This window comes from Rhinoderma darwinii, chromosome 3, assembly GCF_050947455.1.
Source record: "Rhinoderma darwinii isolate aRhiDar2 chromosome 3, aRhiDar2.hap1, whole genome shotgun sequence".
Taxonomy (NCBI): domain Eukaryota; kingdom Metazoa; phylum Chordata; class Amphibia; order Anura; family Rhinodermatidae; genus Rhinoderma; species Rhinoderma darwinii.
This window is the reverse complement of record NC_134689.1, coordinates 198,610,647-198,635,324: the sequence shown is the minus strand read 5'-3', so window position 1 is coordinate 198,635,324 and position 24,678 is coordinate 198,610,647. Positions and strand designations below refer to the sequence as shown.

General features: G+C 39.8%; 1 protein-coding gene across 2 annotated transcripts in view; it reads left to right on the top strand.

Moving 5' to 3' along the window:
• TBC1D22A (TBC1 domain family member 22A) overlaps window positions 1–24,152 on the top strand; it is a 544,224-nt gene extending 520,072 nt beyond the window's left edge. For both annotated transcript variants that reach the window (XM_075857221.1, XM_075857220.1), the window contains one exon: window positions 22,944–24,152. In XM_075857221.1, coding sequence (XP_075713336.1) covers window positions 22,944–23,072 — 129 coding nt within the window. In that variant the 3' untranslated portion in view covers window positions 23,073–24,152. The remainder of the gene's footprint in view (window positions 1–22,943) is intronic.
• Window positions 24,153–24,678: the final 526 nt, after the last annotated feature.

The following is a 24,678-nucleotide window of genomic DNA, read 5'->3' as shown; positions in this document are numbered from 1 at the left end:
GAGTAAAGTGACTGGAATATACTATACATGTTTATAAATACATACTTCATGAAGATGTACGTTCAGGTACATTGATGCATCACTAGATACAAACGTAATTAAATAGAAGTGTCATCAGCTTCAAGTTAACAGAAATAATTTTATGTCACAGCTGCTAACAAAATAATAAAAAAATCTAGTGGCAAGACAATCTATATTCACCTGTTCAATCGGATGATCCCCCATCCGGCTCTTTTTACATTGCAGCAGAGATGTGCCATACCAACATTTGACTGCTGTAGCCAATTACTGGGCTCAGCAATGATGTCTATATGTACAGAACATGACCACTGCAGCAGTCACGATACGGCATATCATCACTGTTGGGCTATAAATTGAGCCCAATGGGGAGTTCCGGAAGCATCAACGCTGGAGTGGCGGTGGATTTACAGGGGGAGAGTACGGTCTATTATTTTAATTATACATTAGGCAGCCAGAATTTTCTTTAAATAATGGACAATTCCTTTTAATGTCATTTGTACAAAATAGTGATATATTCTGTCTATGCTATATCTAAGGCTGAGCGATGAATCTAATTAGATTAATTCGCCATTTCAAGTTAGCATGATTCTGGATTTGCCCAAAATCGTGAAATCGTTACAGGCCCCGCCCCCATAGCAGGAGAAAAAAAAAAAGCTTTATTAGCAAACAGACACGCTGCACAGTGAATCTACTTCAATGAATGCCGACAATGAACAGGAGCAGCAGTGAGGGGAATGGGGTTTGCAGACTCTGTGTTAGGCCTCATTCACGCGAACATATTTTTTTCCTCCCGTAAATACTGGCATAAATACGGGTTCTTGGTCACACGTGTTCGACCCATATTGCACCAGTATTTATGGACCCTTGCCCGTAAATACGGGTCCGGTGTCACCAGTATTCCACCCGTATTTACGGGCACGTGTTCGCTGCAAAATTGCACTGCACTAATCGGCAGCCCCTTCTCTCTATCAGTGCAGGATAGAGAGAAGGGACAGCACTTTCCGCAGTAAAAGTAAAAGAAATTCATACTTACCCGGCCGTTGTCTTCGTGACGCGTCCCTCTTTCGACATCCAGCCCGACCTCGCTGGATGACGCGGCAGTCCATGTGACCGCTGCAGCCTGTGATTGGCTGCAGCGGTCACATGGGCTGAAACGTCATCCCAGGAGGCCGGACTGGAGGAAGAAGCAGGAAGTTCTGGGTAAGTATGAACGTCCTTTTTTTTTTTTTTTACAGGTTGATCTATATTGTGATCGGTAGTCACTGTCCCGGGTGCTGAAAGAGTTACTGACGATCGTTTAACTCTTTCAGCACCATGGACAGTGACTATCCCCTGACATCGCCTAGCAACGCTTCCGTAATTACGGTTGCACACACGTAGCCACCTGTAATTACGGGAGCCCCATAGACTTCTATGGGCCTGCCCGTGCCGTTATTACGGCCTAAAATTGGACATGTTCTATATTTTTCAACGGCACGGGCACCCTCCCGTAAGTATACGGGGAGGTACCCGTGGCCAATAGAAGTCTATGGGCCCGTGATTATGGGCCGTAATTACGGGCGTTTTTACATTTGTGTGCATGAGGCCTTATACTGTGAGTCTAGAGAATGTTTTATACGGAGTCCCATTCTCCCGGGCAGCTTTTTAACCCATTCAGTTCCTGCTACATTTTAAGGATTAAGAAGCTATAGCCACCCTATAGCTTCTTAAGTCTTGAAATGCAGCAGGAACTGAATGGGTAACTGAAGTGGTTTTCGTTCTCTTCATTTCTGTTAATGCCGTAGCAGAGAGCAGAGTCAGTGGAGGAGCCTGAGTGCTGGTGATATACAATGCAGCAGGGTTACTAGTGCTATGTAGTACTGCTGATAATAAATCTAAGAGACCTGCCACAGAAGATATGTCCAAAGAGCAGTCATAAATCACATGCAGACTTTGGGGGTAATTTATCAACCTTTCTACACCAGAAAAGTCACAAAAGAGCCCAAAAGTCACAATTTGTTGTCCAAATTGAGACTTTCCCTTTTTGCACCACCCACGACACTTTTGTAGGAAGGTATAAATATAAAAGAGTTTCCGGCACACCAATATTGAAACAAAGGTATTTTTATTTTGTTTTTATTTGAAGTCATCAGAGTATCTGCGAAGGCCATAAAACTATATTAATTCTAACATTAATGGGCAATGTAATTAGAGTTTGATAATATTAACGGAACAGATAAGTCTTGACTGTATTAAATGAAACAGACTGCACATTAAAATGTAAAATGCGTTGTTTACAATTACCAACCTGCTTCTATCTGTTTCACTTTGTTTCAATATTGGTGTGCCGGATATTCTCTTATATTTATATTTGGGTTGGGCCCCTATCCGTGCAAAACCACACCCTTCCACGTATCTGGTGCTGTCTGAACTTATACACTTTTGTAGGAAGGGGCGTGACCTCTGGGAAACAGCGTGACCACTACGGAAAAACATATTTATTAGAATTTACGTCTGGCTAATTGTAACATAAGGACACGTTAAACGGTCTATGACACCAGCCAATTTTGGCCGATGCAACGAGTGACGATCAACGAGACAGCTCGGCGCTCGTTTGCTCCAGTCACAGGAAGCTGTGTATGGGGATGAGTGCTCGTTACATCGATCGCTCGTCCCCATACATTATCACGTCGGCAGTGCGTCTTCCTGTTTACACACCAAGATGTGCTGCCAACAACGATAATATTAAAGTTTTTTAAAACTATACGATCAGCAGATGAACGAACATTTGCTCGTTCATCTGCTGATCGCTGCCCTGATTACACAGAGCAATTATCGGCAATGAGCGTTCTAGGAACGCCTGTCTGCCCGATAATTGAACAGTGTGAAAGGGTGTCAAGCGTGTATGTCCGGATCTTTCCAGGCATACACGCTAACCGTAGGGAAAAATGTATGTGAATGGGACCTTATGTATATTTTGCCTCAGGTCTCACTGTTCTCCTGCTGCTCATATATGCACCACACCATATATACTGTCAATTTTTTACTAGAAATGTACCACATATACCCTATCATGGTATTTTATTTTTCGGTTTATTTAACAAAATTCATAAAATCGAGATTTAAATCAAAAATCGTCCATAGTGTTGAAAAAAAATCTAGATTCTGTTTTTTGGCAAAATCGCCCAGCCCGAGCTATAGCTCACAAAAAAGCGTATTTTCCACTTTAAATTGTTGTTGTTATTGATAATTTTCCTCTTAAAATAAATAAAACCCCAATAAAAAGTTCCTAAATCACTGCATGAAAAATATTATTCAGCCATATCGGTTTCTAACAAAGTTGGGTAAAAAACAATATGGACACCATTGCAGTTTCACTCAGCACGTGTGGATGTACCAATATATTACTTGGTTCACATCGCTATAGCCTGTAATAGGGTCCATGCTGCTTGCAACTAGCTTTCATAAATACAGATAGTACTGAGAAATAACTGAAAATATATTTTATGCTATGTTAGGCTTTAACGGCATCTGCTTAACGGATAAGTCTCGAAAAGCTCATGACGTATTCGGATACCATTATAGCCTATGGATCACTGATGCCTTAGACACTCATTTAAAACATCAATCACACAGGCTATAATGGCATTTGTTTAATCGTTACGTCATGAAAAGCTATTGAAAAACCTATGACGTATACGTTTAACAAATACCATACAGTGGCATCTATCACCCATAGGCTCACAATGTTAAAAAATAAATGTATACGATTGATGTATACTTTTTTCACTGGACTCCGCAGGATAGGGTAGCGTAGTCTACTATTCTAATCCATACCATTTCTTTTTGCTCTATACTGACATTTACCGGGCGGATGGAGGCCAAAAGAACACGGACAATGGACCTCTATGTTTATCATATATGTCGTGAGGTTTCCCGACGTGTACACTTAACATAAACAAAAAAGTGATGTGAACAGGGCCTGAACAATTAAGTTTTTCATGGGTTCTCTATAAAGTAAAAAAATTTAAATTATCCAGGTCTACAACCAAAGAGATTTCCCTGTAAAGCTGGAGAGATTATTTGCAAAGGAGTTTGAATAAAATTTCCATTAAAAAATGTTAAACACAATACAAAGAACAGTGTAATCTGGACGGAGGTAATATGTACTCTACATATACAGAAAAACCGGAAAGATCCTCCACAGGCCTGTCAGGTACAAGGTATTCACACCACTGGCTCATGTCTCATGTTCACTTCTCCACATAAAAAGACTAGAGAGACTTTAAACTTGCTTCAGTGCTGAACAACTAGCCGATTCTGTATTTATGAGGTGAAAATTGTAAGAAAAATGTATGAGGGATTTAATTGCTGCCTTAAGTGGGTCATGTAGTGATCATAAAATATATGCCCCAGTGTATGATAAAAGAAATATGAACAGCAAAGACCATCAATGTGTCATAAGCTTTTATTTTCAGGATATAAAGGTACATTTCTCCATGGAATTACTCCTTCTCAAAAATATGAAATTAATTACACAAGCAATATACCTCCCTATGTTATCAGAAGATTAACAGAAGATTGCTCTGTCAAAGTGTCACCTTCCATTTTTCACTTTGTTGAGAGCTGTCAGCCTGCGTTGTTGACCAATTTCAGAAGCTGGCAGTTGTGTCCTATTGAGCTATCAATGTCTCTATTTTTAGCAGAGGATTCTTCCACAACTTGACAAGATATTCAAACTAATAACAAGCTGTCAAAGCAATAAACTTTGAAAAGCTGCATCCACTGATGCTTAGAGATCACTACTGGGCAGATTTAGCCCCATGTTTATAAGGTCAGGGTTTGTTTGGAGGTACGGCGGGTGAGAAGTCAAATCGTAGGTTGCTCACTTCAAAATATAAAGCCAATAGAACGAGCTGTAAAGGAGATACCGCACATTGACTGTAGCTTGCTCTTATTGGGTTTGATAACATGGCAGTAAAGATTGACTTTTCCTATTCAGAATCAAGAATGAGTGTCCACCGTCAGATCCGAGTCAGCGCTGAATGACCTTTTTTGTCTGTAGTTAGTTTCATCTTTTCAGTGTATCAGGTTGTGTTCTCTGTTTTTTGATCCGTTGACGAAAAGGTCATAGAGTGTTGTTAAAGGTTAAGAATAAGATAAATAAGGATGATCTTTTCATAGGCAATTTTCTTACAAGAAACTTTTAGACAATGAAACGCTTAACTGTTATTTCAAATACAGATCTTAAAGTGAAACATGGGCCCACGGGCAGTAGGGATTTAATGACTATCTTTATTTAGATGACTGTAAAGAGTACACACACACTGTGAAAGTTTAACATTAACTGTTGAGAAGCATCTAAAGCTTGAATTTTAGAGTTCACTAAAGGCCATGTTGTATATGATAATTTTTTTTTATTATATTGTAATAGGTCACAGGCCTTACTAAGGTGTAAGTCATAGGCCTTCACACCTGAAGCACTTTGTAAAAACGAACTGGTATTTAAATATGCATTCATTGTTTCTTATGCAGTTTAAGTTTCAAACAGCAGCAAAAACACAACGAAAACAAGCAATGTGAACCCATCCTAAAGTAAAACTCAGTGCAAACAGACTATTAAGTTCATTTAACATGCCGGGGCCATTAATTTTTTCCACTTAGTCCCTCAAATGGCAGTTTCCAAGACGCTCTGTACACTATAAATTTGGCTTTACACATAAGATTATTGTCAGCCGTAATTGCCGATTATCATTTAAAACGGAAACTCAAACAAACATTCGTGATGGCCGTCCAAAAAATTTGATTGGTAATGTTGGATTTTTTTAGGCCGTGGTCAAATGAAAATACAAGTGTATGGTATGATGCGCCGATTGTGGCGGATCATTTGCCATTTTGTGCAAGCCCAGTCTGTTTTAGGAGTTGTTTTGCTTTTTGGTCTCTTTTTTTTTTTGTGGGGGACTGCCAGTTTAGTCTGGCATTTTGCTGGTATTATCATTGGTATGATCGATCCCACGAACGATTGATTGGCCGCTTAGCAGCCTATCATTATCTTATGTGTATGACTGGCTGTAGTCCATAACACCATAACCAATAATAACCACTTCTGCATGTTACTGGACTGTACAAGAGAAATTGCCAAAACTAACTACTATTGGCTGGAGCTGCTCCTTATATACTTCCTGCTGTTCCTACCCCTGCGTTTTAGAAATGCTAAACATTTTCCTAGAGTTTTATTGGACCCCTTGAGTATGGAAGACTCAACAGTCCACAGGGTACCATTTTATGCCCCTGTCCAGTCAGGCCAGATGTGGCAGATAAATTCCGTCTCTAATTCTTGGCAAATCCACAATGAAACACGACAAAATCTGCATGTTTTGTGTGTGAATTTTGTTGTACATTTCCCCACGAATTTGACGCTGATTTCACTCTATGCATTACAAATGGGGAAATCTGCATCAAAATCTGTGGCTTTCCACACAAGAATGTGCATGCTGCAAAAGTCTGCAGCATGCTCTTATTTCGTATGTTTTTCTGCTACATGTGATGGGGTTTTCAAAATTAGATTCACTTGTATTGTACTGTAAATTGCTGCGGATTAGCGGTGTGAAATCCGCACTGCAGATCTGCCACAACTGGCCTCACCTTTATGGAAACCTGTAGCTTCAGTTGAGAAAAAAATCTTTATTTTCCCTGACTGAAATTTTGTATTTTCACCATTATAAATGTTAGCAGCAAATCACAGTAGTTCAAACAGTATGTGTTACTTGTCACCAAAAGAATTTCCAGATATTGTCATATTATATTAGATATTTCAAAATATTGCTTACACACTTTTCACTACAGTACTTTAGTATTAAGAACATCATAGGTTCCAAAGGCTTCAGCAGTCAACCAAAGAGGTCCAAGGCACAATGGTTAATATATATTTCAAGAACCTAAGGCCTCCGTTGGCTGTCGTATGGCCGTTAATGACGGATCCGTGAAACACGGACCACACACGGATGGCTTCCGTGTGCAGTCTGTTGTTACACGGACCAAATCAATGAAAAGGCCCAGACTGTTCCATCAAAAACGGACAGGAGTAGGACCTGTCCTATTTTTGACGGAACGGCCACACGGTTCCATTAAAACAACGGAAGTGTGCATGGCCCCATTGAAATGAATATGTCAGGGTGCTATCAGTTAAAAAAGCGATAGCACCCTGACGAAAATAACTGAAGTGGGCATGAGGCCTTAGAAAGTACACATCTGTATATGCTGGCCTCTTGTTTTTAGCTGAATACTTAAATGTAAGAAACAGAATGGATGTGAGCTTGTTGCTATTTGGTGGAGAAGAACAGGGGTCACAGAATATGATAAATATGTTACTATAGACTAAATATGAGCAATATATGAATATGAATGTTTATTATTTTCATTTATTTATGGTGGGATTAATGCATGATTAATCCCATATAATGTTATATAAGTTAAATAATATGTAATGTGTTAATAGAGTTTATTAAAAAAAAAATACCACCTCGCTGAAAACATATTTACCAGAATCAATTTACACATTAACCTCTTATTAACGTTTCATCTCCCAAAAATTTTTTAGTATAAATCGTTGTAAAATACAATATAATGACTTGGCCTTTATTATACCAACATACATGTTCAGATTTGCTGTTACTGCCCCTTTAAATCCCTTCTTTGTGTGGAAAATTATGCAGTCTATGAGGTAAAAAAAAGTCAAAATTGAAGTTGTAACTATCTGTAAAAATATAAACAAAATGTGAATATTTTATGTACAGCAGCTGTCATGAATACATTAATTACATGGTTATTCATGACTCAGCAGACCTGCGTATTGAGACTTGCCGCTGCTTGATTTGGGGAATAATATTTAGTTCAGGAGCAAAATCCGTTAAAAAATGTATCTTCTCCTTACTAGATGGCTGCTTAAGTGCTCAGTGGGGATGTGCAAACTAGAGGAGTACAAATGTGATTTGAAAGTACTAAGGATGACATTTTTCTCCTGAAGCAATGTAGATCAGACGGTCAGTATTTATCAAGATGTTTATGCTAATTACCCAACATCGATGTTTTTCATTGGTAGTACAGCTGCAGTAAATGATCGTTTTCACCTCATGAACACAGGCCATCAGTAAACATGTCAAGACACTTGGAAGAGGAAGACACATGATCTGAAAAAGGAAAGGGCGATGTATTTTCCATCATGTTGTCCTGTAGTAAAGTAGCTCTTCTTTTTATGTGGTACAGTTGAAACTTATTTTTTATCATACTCGTTCACACAGGGCATTTTTGGTTTAGATTTCAGGGAAAACCAGGAGCATAGAAATATAAAAGCATGTGAACTCTTTGTACAGAGCCATAATACCGCACCCATGCAAATATGTGGCACCATACAGTACCTCTTATGCCTTCCATTTCATACGGAAGCATTCAGAATTTTTTTTCTGCAGGATGCCATGCTCGGATTGAATGCTGTATTATGGAGATATCTCCAGAACATGATGCCAGAAACATAATATGGTGGCGCATGGAATGCTTATGGCTCTGTAGTATGGATTTGTCAGGGCTCTGTGTGCTGCTGTGTAGACTGTGCACATGGCACCTTAAAGTGTAGCTAAACTTTTGACAAACTCCTGACGCGACATGTCAGAAGTATGGATTAGTGGGTGTCCGAGCCCTGAAACCACCACCAATCACTAGAACGAAGCAGCTGAGGCACTCGTTTGAGCGCTCAGCCGCTTCGTGTCTGTTCGGCTTTTTCCAGAAATAAATGTATCGTGTACTGACGCAATAGAAAGTCTATGAGCCCGTACTCCGATACATCGGCTTTCCGGAAAAAGCCGAACAGACACGAAGCGGCTGAGCGCTCACACGAGTGCCTCAGCTGCTTCGTACTAGTGATTGGTGGGGGTCTCCGTGCTCGGACCCCCACTAATCCAAACTTCTGACATGTAACTATGACATGTCAGAAGTTTGTCAAACGTTTAGCTACACTTTAAGGAAAGTTTTGTCCTCTTCTTTTTTTTTTTTTGTATCAACAGCACCAAAACTGCACTGTACGAACCACACCATATTCGGGATCTCTGTCCCATGGATCCTGAATATGGTAGTAATGCAGTATACTACTGTATATTTATCAATCATTACACAGAATTGTTTTTTATACAGTCTCCATAAAAACGGCATTGCAGCATGGGCCATTAGATGAAATATCTTTATTCAGTGCTTGTAGGCGGGATTGCAGTCCAAGATACAGCACCGAACATGGAACTGTTTTTCCCCCACAATATGTGTACATGAGCACTTATGCTGGTTTTGGGTTTACTAGAAAAATGCAGATTTGTTTTTTTAAAGTTTAAAAGGGGCTGTAAACCTTACATATGGTAAAAATGGCATGTTAACTCTATTATACCGGTTAATACGATTTACAGTGATACCAAATTTAAATAGTTTTTTTTTTATGTTTTACTACTTTTACAAGGAAGAAACTGATTGTTAAAAATAAAAATTGTGTTTTGTCGCCATAATTTTTTAAATTTTTCTGTCGATTGAGCGGTATGAGGGCTTATTTTTTGCGGGGTGAGCTGTAGTTTCTATTGCTAACATTTTGGGTTACATGAGATTTTTTAAACACTTTTTATTTAGTTTTTTTGTGGGATATGAAGTGACCAAAAATAACAGCGATTCCGGCGTTTAATTTTTAATGTTTTATGTCGTTCACCTTGCGGGTTAAATAATGGTATATTGTAATAGTTCAGACTTTTACAAATGCGGCGATACCAATTTTGTATATATTTTTTACATTACTTTAGAGGAAAAATGTGAAAAGGTTTTTTTTTTTTAACTACTCTATTAAACTTTTTAATGCACATTTTATTAGTCCCCCTAGAGGACTTGAACCAGTGATCGCTGGTACAATACACTGCAGTACTAGTGTATTGTAGTATATTGACATTTTTACAGGCTTTGGTTAAGCCCAGAGGCAGGACTTAAGGGCATGACCACACATGGCGGAATTCCTCCGCAACTGTCCGCATCAATGCCGCACCTAATCCGGGTTGCGGATTACGGCTGCGGATCTGCACAAAATGTGCAGAAAATTGATGCGGACTGGCCGCTGCGGACTGCAGGAAAAGTGCTTCCCTTCTCCCTATTCAGTGCAGGATAGAGAGAAGGGACAGCACTTTCCCTAGTGAAAGTCAAAGAAATTCATACTTACCGCCCGTTGTCTTGGTGACGCGTCCCTCTTTCGGCATCCAGCCCGACCTCCCTGGATGACGCTCCAGTCCATGTGACCGCTGCAGCCTGTGCTTGGCCTGTGATTGGCTGCAGCCGTCACTTACACTGAAACGTCATCCTGGGAGGCCGGACTGGAGACAGACGCAGGGAGTTCTCGGTAAGTATGAACTTATATTTTTTTTTACAGATACATGTATATTGAGATCGGTAGTCACTGTCCCGGGTGCAGAAACAGTTACTGCCGATCGCGTAACTCTTTCAGCACCCTGGACAGTGACTATTTACAGACGTCTCCTAGCAACGCTCCCGTCATTACGGGAGCCCCATTGACTTCCTCAGTCTGGCTGTAGACCTAGAAATACATAGGTCCAGCCAGAATGAAGAAATGTCATGGTAGTAAAAACAATACGCTCCGCAGCACACATAAGATCTGCGGACTTCATTGCGGAATTTTGACTCTCCATTGAAGTCAATGGAGAAATTCCGCCATGAGTCCGCAACCAGTCCGCCACTGCTCCGCAACAGACAGAGCATGCTGCGGACACCAAATTCCGCTCCGCAGCCTATGCTCCGCAGCGGAATTGTACGCATCGTGTAAACGAACACTGCTAAATTAAAGTGAAAGTCAATGGAGAAACGGCTCCGCTGCGGATTAACGCTGCGGAGTGTCCGCAGCGGAATTTAAGTGAAATTCCGCCATGTGTGAACCCGCCCTAACAGGAGATGAAGAAAGGCAGCCCTGGGGGCCTTCATTAGGCCCCTGGGCTGCCATGACAACCATTGGCACCCCCTGATCGCATGGGGGGGGGCGATGAGCTGTCAGAATGGGGCTCCGCCCTTTTTAACATCTTAAATGCTGCGATCGTGATTGATTGCAGCATCTAAGGGCTTAAATGGCCAGGAACAGCGCGATCGCTGTTCCTGGCCGTTAGTCCCGGGTGCCAGCTGTAATACACAGCTTCGTACGGAGCAGGCCTAGCAGGTGAGCATGCTCCAAACGTCACACCCCCCCCCCCCACCATAACGTACTACTGTGTCGTGGTGTAGATAGGGGTTAATGTAACATCTGGCCGCACAAAAAAAATGCCATTCAAAATGGCATGAAAAACACAGCAAAATGCTGTGTGTGAATTTAGCCTAAGGCTGGATTCACACACGGCCTGTTGTTGCCTTTGTGGGCGTCTATAGCTGTGTTTTATTGCGGCCAGAGGTTACATTAAAGTCTATAGTAAAATATAAAATGCACTACACACAACTGCGTTTTGGTTTGTGGCATTCTTGATAAAATTTTGTAGTCCGTTTTTTCCAAATGAGTGTTTTGGGGTTTTTTCAGGTGTTTTTCCCCCAAAGCATGTACAATATGAAACCAAATAAAAAAAGGCCACCAAAAAGCGTGTTTTGATATATTTGTGAAGGAGACCATAATGTACTTTCACACAACCCTCAACTAGGAGTGAATTAAAAAAATAAAAAATAAAAGTAGAATCTTTCCTATAGTTTTTCCTTCCCTTCATAATCAACACCTGGCATTTGCTTAGAAAACTGCATTAGAAAAAACTGAAACAAAATAGCACGTGTGAACCCACCTACGTACTGTACATGGCCCGTATAAGTCTAAGCCTACATACAGACTATTTGTCTCACTTCAAGTAAGCGCTGTGCTAAATTGCTCTGTCCATAGGAATGCATTTAGTAACTTAAAAATCTCTTCAAAACCACTCCAGTCAAGAGATTTGCTAGTGTTTTTATTTTATTTTTATTCAATTGCTACATGCTGGGATTTCACAGCTACACAATTGTCAGGGAAGACTTTCAAGCTACTTAATACATTCCTATAGACAGCGATATCACAGCGATTTTTTTTTTTGTAGTGAGATAAAGGGGAATTTATCAACCTTTCTACGCCGGTTTTCTGGCATAGAAAAGTATCAAAAGGGCCAAAAATGTCTCGTAACTTGTCCCCCCAGACCGGACTGGACTACACCCTCCCATCGAACAATTGAAATAAATAAAAAATATGCTCACCTCTTCTCCCCTCCGGGTCCCGTCAGTATGTCGCGGCTCATAGTGATGCCAGGACTGACTACAGGCAGCATCATGACGTCGTAGGTGATGCAGCACTGATGATGTTGAGTGCTGCTTCGCATATAAGGCCCTCACTCTGCCTGGCATCAGGACCTTTTATGAGCCACAGCATACTGATCCCTTTTACTGATTTATTTATTTTTTTAAAACTATTTTGTCTCATATTGCAATTAGTACTAAGAAATATATACCGTAAATGATTCTTATATATGTGTTCTGTGAGATCAGCCATTCCCTCTCCTCCTCTCAAACCTGTATGTGGCTGTTTGACAACGGGTTGCAGCACAACTGCTGATCGTTTCGTTTTACATGTGAAAAATATTATCATTGTTGGCAGCACATCTCCCGATGTAAACAGGGAGACGTGCTGTCGACATGATAATAATGTATGGGGATGAGCAATCGGAGTAACAAGCCCTATACTAGATCCTTATGAAAGGAGCAAACGAGCGCCGATCAATGAGCTGTCTCGTTGATCTGGGCTCGTTGCACCGGCCAAAATTAGCCAGTGTAAAATTACCTAATTTGTCAGCTGAAAATAGAACAGATTAGCAGGTAATTAACCCCTGTGTTCTCAGTAGAATTTGTAAGGATTTCTACAAGACTGTTTGTTTCTGGAACAGGCAGAAGATCCTGCAAGCTGACAAACACTGGGGGAAAGTATATCTCCTGTTTACCTTTATCATTAAAGGGGTTATCTAGGAGCTTTGAATTTTTGCGGGAGGGCAAGGACGGTAACAGGTACTTGCCCTTAGAAATGCTCCCCTTTTCAGCGCTGACACTCCATGTGACGCCACTCTGGTCCCAGGAGCCACAGCAGTGGTCGCGGGCCTTTCATCTATGACGTGCCGTTCATGGCAGCATCATTGCTGAGGGCAGCAATTGACTGCAGCAGCATGTGACTGCAGCAGGAGCTTCTGGGACCAGAGCGGCGAACAGGGTGTCTGTGCTGAAACTTGGTGGGTTTCAAAGGGTGGGTACCTGCTTGTTAATTATTTGAAACCCTCCATGCTCTCCTGCAAAATTTGAAAACTCCAGGATAGCCCCTTTATTTATAGACTGTGTTTGTAGCATCTAAGCTGGGAATAGATCACTACAAAGCTGGTTTTCCTATAGTCATCATTTTTAAGATTTACTTTATATAACAGCAATTTTTGAATATCTAGCTACAATTGGATGCAGGAACTGTTCCTCCTATGTTTACATTTGTATTCAAATACCTAAAGCTCATTAATGACCTAGATAAGAGTCTCATTTACTCACAATTATTCATTATTCTCTCTTATAACTGCATAGAGAAGAGATAAAACAATAGCCGTTAAGTTGTACATGCAAACAAGGGAGATTCAGGTTAATTGGTCTAATACACTTTCCAATCACATCTGCACAAATTAGTTTGTGTCTTCACGTTTAGCAGTATAATGAGTCATGATGGCAATCAAGTGAGAAGGATGTTTTCGTAATGAATAGGTTTTTGATGGTAAGCCGTCAAAGGATACATTTCAGAGGATTTGGATGTGGAGTTGAAGAGTCTTAGTGACTGTTTTTTATGTTGATTCTTTTAATGTGATTTATTTTTCTTTGTCAAGATTTATATGTGTTGCACAGCAGGGGGATTTTCGTATGAGGACATAGGGATTGTGCTTTTCATATCCTATTGTAGTTTAGCAACATAAATTGAGTATAAATTGCAGTAGTTTCTATTCGATATGAAATGCTCACTGTAGGAGATGATTTATTTGTTTCCTATCATATGCAATACCCCATATGTGGTTATAAACTGCTGCTTGGATACACCGCAGGGCTCAGAATGGCAGGAGTGCTACTTGGCATATAGATTTTGGTTGATTGTTTTTTGGGCGCCATGTCGCATTTGCAAAGCCCCTGAAGTACCCGTACAGTAGAAACCCCTGAGAAGTGACTCCATTTTGGAAACTTTACCCCTCAGGGTAATCATCTAGGGGTGTACTGAGCATTTTGATCCCACAGGTGTTTCATAGATTGTTTTAGAATGAGGCAGTGAAAATGAAAAAAACATTTTTTCCCAAAAATATGTCGTTTTGCACCCAATTTTTTTTCCCACAAGGGGTAATAGGAGAAAAAACAACACATAATTTGTTACCCAATTTCTCCCGAGTACGGCAATACCCCATGTGTGGCCCTAAACTGCTGTTTGGGCACATGGCAGAGCTCAAAATGGAAGGAGTGTCATGTGGCTTTTAGAGCACAGATTTTGCTGGACTGGTGTAGGGGCGCCATGTCGCATTTTCAGAGCGTTCTTAGGTACCAGAGTAGAGTGTAAAACCCTGAGAAGTGACCCCATTTTGTAAACTACACCCCTCAAGGCATTTATCATTTGCCTGGTCATATGACAGGGCTTAGGAGTGAAAGGCGCATGTGAGACCTATTTTGGTGATTTTCGCAGCATTAGCCCACAACGGCAGGGCTCTGAGGTCAAATAGTAAAATAAACCCCCAAGTAGTGACCCCCATTTTGGAAACTGCACCCCTCAAGGCATTTTGACCACACAGGTTTGTTTTTTTTCTATTAGAAATGAATGCTCAGTGGATGGTGCAAAGTGAAAATTTCCACTGGTATGTGCCATTTTAGTGCACAATATTTTGTGCCCAGTTCGTGCCACTGAAGACAAATACCTCAAACTGTTAAGCGGGTTCTCCCGGGTATGGCGATGCCATATATGTGGACGTACACTGCTGCTTGGGCACGCTGCAGGGCGCGCCATTTGGCTTTTGGAGCGTGGATTTTGCTCGCTAGTTGTTTTGTCTGGGGTTTTGCTGGTATTTCAGTTATGATGTGGGGGCATATGTTATCTGTGCGGAGAACATCAGGGGTATAATAAGAGAGTATAATAATGGGGTAAATAAATAATTATCCACAGATGTGTGGCTGGTGTCGCACTGATAAATGGCACCCGATCTTATCTGCTTTTGGACACTTTGCACATTTTGCATCGCCATATTCTGAGAGACAAAACGTCTTTATTTTTTCTCCACCGGAGCTGTCTGAGGGCTTATTTGTTGCGGGACAATCTGTAGATTTCATTGGTACCATTTTGGGGTACATGCGATTTTTTGATCACTTTGTATTTAATTTTTTTGGCAAGCAAGGTGACCAAAAACCTGCAATTCTGATGTTTTTTATTATTTCTTTTTTTCGGCGTTCGCCATGCGCTATGAATGACAATTTTACGTTATCCTGCGGGTCGGTACGATTACGGCGATACCATATATATATATAGTTTTTCTTATGTTTTGCAGTGTCTGCACGATAAAATCACTTTTGTTTCAAATAATTTATTTTTGGTGTCACCATATTCTGAGAGCCATAACTTTTTTATTTTTCCGTCAAAAAAGCTGCGGGAGGGCTTGTTTTTTGTGGGACAGGCTGCGTATTTTAATGGTATAATTCTGGGGTACATGCAACTTTTAGATCCCTTTTTTAATTCTGTTTTGCAAGGGGTAGTGACTAACAAACAGCGATTCTGGAATAGTTTTTTATTTAATTTTTTTACGGTGTTCACCGTACGGGTAAAATAGCGTGATATTTTTATAGTTTGGGTCGTTACGGATGCGGGGATACCACATATGTGTTCTTTTTTTATGTTTTTTGGTTTTTCCTATAATAAAAGACTTATTATAGGAAAAAAGGCTGTTATAGTGTTTTTTAACATTAAACTTATTTTTTTTTACAACATTTTTATTAAATTGTTTTAACTTTTTTTTTGTGTCCCACTAGGGAACTTGAAGGCATGAAGCCCTGATCGCTATTCTAATACACTGCACTACCTACATAGTGCAGTGTATTAGAGCTGTCAGCTATTCACTGACAGCAAGCCTATTAGGCTTCGCCTCCCGGCAGGGCCTAATAGGCTTCCGTACTAGGAAGCAATTGTTAGGCTATGGTTGCCATAGCAACCATCGGAACACTCGCGGGTGCCGATGGTTGTTATTAGCAACCATAGGGTACGATCTAAGGGGTTAATCAGCCGGATCGGAGCCTTGCTCCGGTCCTGGCCGTTAGGGCACGATGTCAGCTGTGACAAACAGCTGACACCCGCGCCCGTGGCAACCATCGTGGTTGCCGACAGGCTACAATCACTTCGATGCATCGATCACGTTTATCGATGCATCGAAGGGGTTAATCGGCCGGATCGGAGCCTAGCTCCGGTCCTGGCCGTTGCAGAGGGGCGTCGGACAGCTGATTCCCGGCGGTGATAATGCTGGCTCAGCTTCTGAGCCAGCGTCATCACATACACACGTCATAGAGCTGTGATTGGTCAGTCTGCTTTGACTGACCAATCACAGCGATCGCCGGCAGGAGACCGCTGTGAATGGTCCCCTGCCGTCTTACTGTGCCGATCAACTGTCATAAACAGTTGACGGCACAGTTCTGTCACCTTGTCCTTTGACAGGGTGACAGTTTTTAGCCAGGACGCACCGGTAGGTCCCTGTGGCTTAAAGCACTTCAATGCAGGACGTACCGGTGCGTCCTGGTGCCCGAAGGGGTTAAAGGAGAGTTCCATGGACAGTGGTTTCCTAAAGTTCAAAACTATGAAATCTTAGTGGCTGGGGACACTTCTTTTTAAAATAGAGGGCTAAAGGTGCCGTTGCACACTTTGATAATGTGTGCGATTTGACAAATTTTGTTTGCCGCTTACAGTCACCTTAATGTGTAAGCACTTGTGGGCAACCACTTTTGAAATTGAAATCACGATCATTTGTGTAGGGGTCTTTTACTATAGCACTTATTGAATTTAACTGCAGCACATACAATATTCTAATGGTTGCGTCAACATTTCATAGTGTATTTATTGTATTTGTGTTTTGATGTGTGTAAGAATGATAGTCTAGGTAGAGTACATTTTTTTGCTATAAGGTGCATAGGTCCGGCGACCTGTTTAATAATACCACCTTTTATCACCTGTGGTGTATTGATTCAGTAATTTGTGTTTGTGGTAGGTCCTGGTCTGAAAAGTGCTAGTCACCTTCATTGATATAATAGATGTGGAGTCAGTTGCTGTAAATCTCGGTGGCGTTATATTTATTTATTTTTTTTGCATAGTCTGTACGTTCTGAGATGCACATCTTGCACCGGTTTCATTCCTGCATCATTATCAGTCACCGCTGGAGGTTTTCAGCACCTGCATCACTTGTTTCACAGCCAAAGCTGCTTCAAAATTCCTGCTGTTAATAAAGACATAAGCTGACATAAGTGGCATGGCTGTTAAAATTTTATAGAAAACGGAATCATTGTCAGTGTAATATAGTTTTCATGTTCCCTGGTAAAGTATAGTTTTCTTGCTTGATTTACAGAAATGCTGTATTTTTCCATCAGGTACTACTGTATGTTTAAATGTTGATGGGGAGTACCAGGAGGTTAGGACTGGCCACCCTTTGTTCTGCAGGCCTGAAGTTGCCCTCAGCAATTCTCAGTATAAATGTAACATAACAGGGGTCATGTATAAAAAGTGTTTCTTAAATATCAAACTTGAAATGAAAAATGGTGTAGATTTGTTTCAACATAAAAGGAGATGGACAATGTGAGAGCCAATTGGGCTTTGAGGGCTCGAGGTGGTAGGGGTAAATATGCTCTATGCTTGAGGTAGACAGGGGTACCACTGTTACTCTGTTGTGAAAGGGCACACATACACCTGGAGTAAGTCCTGATAAGGAGTATGTTGTACTTGAGACCAATTATAACTACAAGGTGCTTTCTCTTGCCGCTTGCTAGTCCGTAAGTGATAACGATTCTGAGCACATTTCCTTCTTAGAAGGTTTATGACATTTCAGTTCCATGCACTAATAACTATAACACTGCCCCCTATGGAGAATATTGACTGGTATAAAGTTTCTATCTGACAGGTGTTGCTAATTAAAAAAATATATAATTTTTTTTTAAATCATGAATATATTGGTCAGTTAAAAAAAACAGACAAAATATATTTTCCTATCATGTGAAGTTAAGGCTACTTCAGAATGCAACCAATGGTTTCGTATTATAAATTATAGGGTTATTACAGCAAATTAATGTTATTCTTTGTATATTGGAAATATATACAATTTTCAAATATACTTAAAGTCGTTATGCGGGGACTTTAAAGTATAAGCAGTGTACTCACTGCAGTATGTGAGTACACTTGCTAATATACATTCACGTCGTGCTGATTATGAGTTTTTAATAGATTTTTAAAGCGCTGGTGGGGGACCAGAAGTCCAGTGGCACAGTCTTCCCAGTTTTTTAGCTTTTGACCAAGTGGACTTTGTAAAGAGAAGTGTATGACGCTGACCAATCAGTGTCATACACTTCTCTACATTCATGTACTCAGCACATAGTGATCTTGCGAGATCACGATGTGCTGTCACTCACTCATACATTAACTTTACTGAAGTGTCTTGAGAGTGAATAGGCATTGCTTCCAGCCAGGACTCAATGTCTATTCACAATCCCGACACTTCGGTAAAGTTTGTGTGTCACTTACTCACACAGCACATCGAGGTCATGCTGTGCTGTCATTTACAGCGTGATCTTGCGAGATCACGCTGGCTGTCATTAAGTCCCACACAAACGTTACCAAAGTGTCGGGATTGTGAATGGACATCGCGTCCTGGCTGGAAGTAATGTCTATTCACTCTCAAGACACTTCGGTAAAGTTAATGTGTGAGTAAGTGACTACACATCGTGATCTCGCATGATCACTGTGTGCTGAGTACATGAATGTAGAGAAGTGTATGACGCTGATTGGTCAGAGTCATACACTTCTCTTTACAACGCCCACTTGGTCAAAAGCTAAAAAAACGTCCAGTTGGGCATTAAGAAAGTCATTAGCATAAATCTAAAGTAGGTCATAACTTGGTCAAAATTTATAGTTTTTCTAAATAAAAACCACTGCTGTTATCTACATTACAGCGCCGATCACATTATGTAGGAGATAGGGCACTTATAATGTGGTGACAGAGCCTCTTTAATTTATTTTAGACTCATTTCAAAAGCCAAGTAAAGGTGCTCACTGGTTAGAACAGAGATTCTCTTTATATATGATTACACCTATCCATTCTTTTCTTCTTTTCTCTCCTACTCTACCCATAATGGGGAAGTAAATGTCTGCAAACCAAGCTGCAAGTAATGTATTGTTGCAAATTTTGCCGCTGATAACTTGCAGATCCACAGCAAAATCCGCAATAGCGGATTTTAAATTTGATTTTTTCTTTCTGTTCAAAGAAAATCTGTTGGGATATCCGCAGTAAAAATATCTGCACTGTTCTCTGCAAAAAAGTACAGATTTAGGGTACAGAAAATTTCCACAGCAAATCTAACCCATGTGAACTTAACTTAATAAAATGATCATGAACAGATTTTTTTTATGTGTACAGAAGTTTATAAGCACCTTTAAAATGTATTATATAATATATATCTACATATTTTTTATAAATCTACCTTCCTGGTTATTAGGTATTTAATAGACATCACCCTTTTGGTCATTCAGGACCTGGCAAAGTGTAATATATCAGCTGCACGCTATATTGTACTTGTTGCAAGAGTATGAGATGGTGAAGTTATTTAATAAGCCTATGTTGCTAAAGTGTCATTTGATTAAATTAGGAAACTTGTGTCGAAAAGAGGAATGCAGTTATTGTGTTCTATAAGAAAAAGGCGGAACGTTTTTTTAACAGACGTACAATGTAAATGTCAGGGTTCCAATTCCATAATAAATGCGGATATTGTATAAGATTGTATCAGATTGTATTGCTTTATAGCAATTTATTTCTCTTAAATAGCATCTAAATATTTTAATATTAAGTAATGCAATACAACAAAGGGGGCAGTTATTCCAAGACTGGCAGTCCATAGGTCAGTCTTAACCTGAAGCTCACAGGAGTAAGATGCGACTAATGTGCTAAGAGGCGCACGCATGTTGTGCTGTCCATATGCCAGAAAGTGAAATATAATTTACGCCAATTTTTGGTGTAAATTATAGTAAATGTGCCCACTTTTTTTAAACAGCAAAAAGTCAAAAATGATTGCGCAAATTTGGCGTGCAATATAATTGAGTTTTTAATGCCATAAAAGTGGTGTAAAGCCGATCTTAAATTCCCCCATAGTTTGTGTTTTGCTAAAAGTCCTAAATCTATCGAGTTTAACCTTTTCTACTTTCAAACCCCAGAGGATATTTTACTACAGTCTGAATAGTTTTTCCTTAGAAAATAATTATAATTGTAGCAAAGATCAGCATGGGTAATACACAGGGCAATACCAACACTGTAGAAGTGTATCCATGAATGGATGTGTAGTTCACATCACATGGGCATTTATAAATGGCCATCTTGATGCTACTTCGTTTCTGTTGCTGATGTCAATGGGATCCGGCTTGAAGGTTGTAATTTGCACTGCTGGAGACCAGCAACAGTCTGCAAATTCCTTGTCCAAAACAACTGGAAGGGAATACCTTTAAAAAGACGAAAATGTCTTACTGATATAGTTTGAAAATGCCATAGTGGCTATGATTTACTAAATGAACGAAACTTTCCCTTCTATTTGCATATTTAATATAATACTGTATTGGAATGCTTTCATGTAAAGCAGGAGATTGACCTTCCGAGATGGAATGTCTTGGTCATTTTTTAAGCCTAAAGCAGTGCGTATTAGATAAAATATAATAAAAGACGTCATCATTTAGAACATTGATCCGAGCACCTAGAAGTCTTTTTAGTGCTTTTGTTTCTGAAATCACATGTAAGCGACGCCAGGATCCGGCTAACATATCAATCTGATTGTTGCTTCACAAAGGTTAGTAGGTCCTGCCAAAGAGATTTCTTTGTCTTTTGTCCTGCCTATAATTGAGGTGACCATAAAAGCAGACCTAAATGTGGTTAGCAGATTTTATTCTCAGGCTCCTGCCTTACTATCTTCAAAGGTCAAACAAATAGAATTTTCATCTCTTTAACATTTTATAAGACAGAGGTCTGGACAGTTTCATTCACCCTTTATCTACTGAACTTGGATCCCTAAATTAGATTTTGAAATTGAGTGTGTAGCTTAGTCAGTAAGTTACCATAATGCCGAAGCACTGCATTCAGCCCTAGAACTATAGAGGTCATCGTAATATAAAGTGAAATGGATTGAAAACGAAATTCTGAAAAAAGGAAAAAGTTATTTCTTATCTGCTTTTAGCAAGGTGAGCATAGATTTTAGAAATCATTCAATTGTAGGTTGAAATTATAGTGGAAATGGGAACTGTAAAGCATACAATATAGAAACAGATGAGTTCACCTTATATCTCTGCTGACATTGGGAAATTACATTGCGTTGGGTGCAATATAAATTTTGTTAAGGAAAATTGTGTAAATGTAACTTAATGTGAAGTGGGAGCAATATTATTTATTTCATTAATAACATTTTTGTAAATGTAAATGCAACCTAATGTGAAGACCTGTTGTTGAATAACTGCTAAACTAGAATGCTATTGTCACTGGGGATTGGTATAACATCCAGATGTACAGTGGACTGTACAACAGAAGCCTTTGCAGTGCTTTTTTAATAATTTTTTTAATTTAGATTTCATTTTTGCTCTTATAATAATACTTTTTTTTTTTTTTACAATATATTGGTATTAACCTGATTTTACTTATATATTTACCAATTATTTACCGTATTTTCCGGACTATAAGGCGCACCGGATTATAAGGCGCACTTTCTATGAGCGCCTTATAAGCAATCATGTTTCATATATAAGGCGCACTGGATTATAAGGCGCAGCACATTACCGTTAAATAAACCATTGCTCAGACTGCAAGTCAAAATTTATTACACTTTTTAACAATAACTTGCAACTGGTTCAGCTGTAATTGCAAATCAAAACGTTTAGGGTATGTGCACACACACTAATTACGTCCGTAATTGACGGACGTATTTCGGCCGCAAGTCCCGGACCGAACACAGTGCAAGGAGCCGGGCTCCTAGCATCATACTTATGTACGACGCTAGGAGTCCCTGCCTTGCTGCAGGACAACTGTCCCGTAGTATAATCATGTTTACAGTACGGGACAGTTGTCCTGCAGCGAGGCAGGGACTTCTAGCATCGTACATAAGTATGATGCTAGGAGCCCGGCTCCTTGCACTGTTCGGTCCGGGACTTGCGGCCGAAATACGTCCGTCAATTACGGACGTAATTAGTGTGTGTGCACATACCCTTACCGTACTTTTTCAGTTCATTCCTAGGCGCACGGGGGGGAGGAGCATGGTGTGTGCTGTGGTATGCCGCCGCCGACCCCTGCCGCCCACGATAGAGGTAAAGGATCCTGTATGAACCCCTCTCTTTACTGTCGGGTTCATATATAAGGCGCACCGGATTATAAGGCGCACTTTCTATTTCTGAGAAATTCTCAGCATTTTATGTGCGCCTTATAGTCCGGAAAATACGGTATACTAAATGTGATATTTTTGGGTTTTCTTTCGATTTTATTTGGTATTAGTTCTGGGTCAATAATGAATAAGAATGTAGCTCTACTATTGTTCATCAAACATCTAACTTTGGAGTATACAGATACATTTCTTAAAGTTTATTTTATTTTTGTATTTTGCAGGGGTTGCTGATGCTTTTGCAGAATCTGCCAACAGTCCAATGGGGGAATGAAGATGTCAGCGTCCTCTTAGCTGAAGCTTACAGACTAAAATTTGCGTTCGCAGATGCCCCAAATCACTACAAGAAATGACATTTAACATGTGCAAGTTTCGAGAGCCTCTCATTAATGATTTATATGAATATATATATATATATATTATAAATACTTTTTTTTTTGTCCTTTTTTTTTTTTTTCTCTGATAAAACTTACAGGAATCATCATGAAACCATTACTGAATAGGCTTAGGTGTTAATTATTCTGTAGGTAATCCTATGACATGAACATACCATATACCAAAGAAGCATATTTTTAATTGTATTTACAGGGTAGACGTAGGAATACCGATCATCCCACTTGTGATTCAAATCATCGTGACAGATGTGATGAATTGTTTTGATAGATGTGTCAAATTTGAATTAGACCTGCACAGCTTCAAACCTTTGTATTTCTGAAAATTACTATTTGGAACATGTTAAATGTACAGTAAAGTAAGCATTAAAATTCTTATAATATATTAACCACATTATTGTTTGGACCATTCATTTAAATGTAATTTGCCTTATTTATGATTATGAAAAAAAACATGATGGCTAATCACTTAAACTGGTATTCCCATTCTAAACATTGCTTTATATGTGTTGGTCCCACCTCTGCCACAAGCAGCAGTTAGCTCTTTCCATAATTCTCATATACTTGCCCACCTCTCCTTTGAACTTTATGGAGAATGCATCAGCTAGAAATCCTTGAATGGAGGTCACCGCACCCCATTTACCCAATAGGTCAAGATCCCATAGGTGGGACCAGCATCTATCAGGTATTTATGGAATACCCTGTGAATATGCGATAAATGCTTAAGGTGGTAATACTCCTTTAAGCCCTCAGCCTATCGTTTTTATTAGAATTTTTCTTCATTATGAGTTATCTGAGATATTTTACTGTACCAACATCAGAATACTACTTGGAACAATCATCAAAAGACCTATCAGATATCTGAAGTAGTATTCTGCTGCAATAACACTTTTTATAATGTTTTCTTTTCCAATTTTTGAAATTGTAATAATTTTTAATAATTGAGACGTGGTCAGTAGCAATATGTGTCTTCTACATTTATGATCTATTGTCTGTGATGCTTCTAACACTGTATTAAAGGGAATGTGTCTTCAGAAAATGGCCTATTGTTTAACTCAAGTTTTTATGTTAAGCATTTTTTTTAGAATATTTGGTGTGTTTTTTTAATTTTCAATTAAGAAAAATCCTAAAATCTTTCAGTTTTCACATTTGACACAAAGCCTCACAAAAGACTAAGGGTGATATTACACGGCCCGACTTGGGCCCTGTAAACGAGCGCCGATCAATGAGACAGCTTGTTGATCGGGCGCCCGTTACTCCGATCGCTCGTCCTCATACATTTTTATCATGTCAGCAGCACATCTCCATTTACACAGGGAGATGTGCTGCTGACAACGATAATAGTTTAGGCAGTTAAAACTATGCAATCAGCCTATGAACGAGCATTTGCTCATTCATCGGCTGATCGTTGCCCTGTTTACACAAGGCAATTATCGGGGAATGAGCATTCTGTGATTGCTCATTTGCCCGATAATTGGCCGGTGTAAAAGGGCCTTACAACGTTTCGTGAAGATCACTTCTCAGCAGTCATCTCATTATCCTCACAGGCAGGGGTTTTCCCATCAGG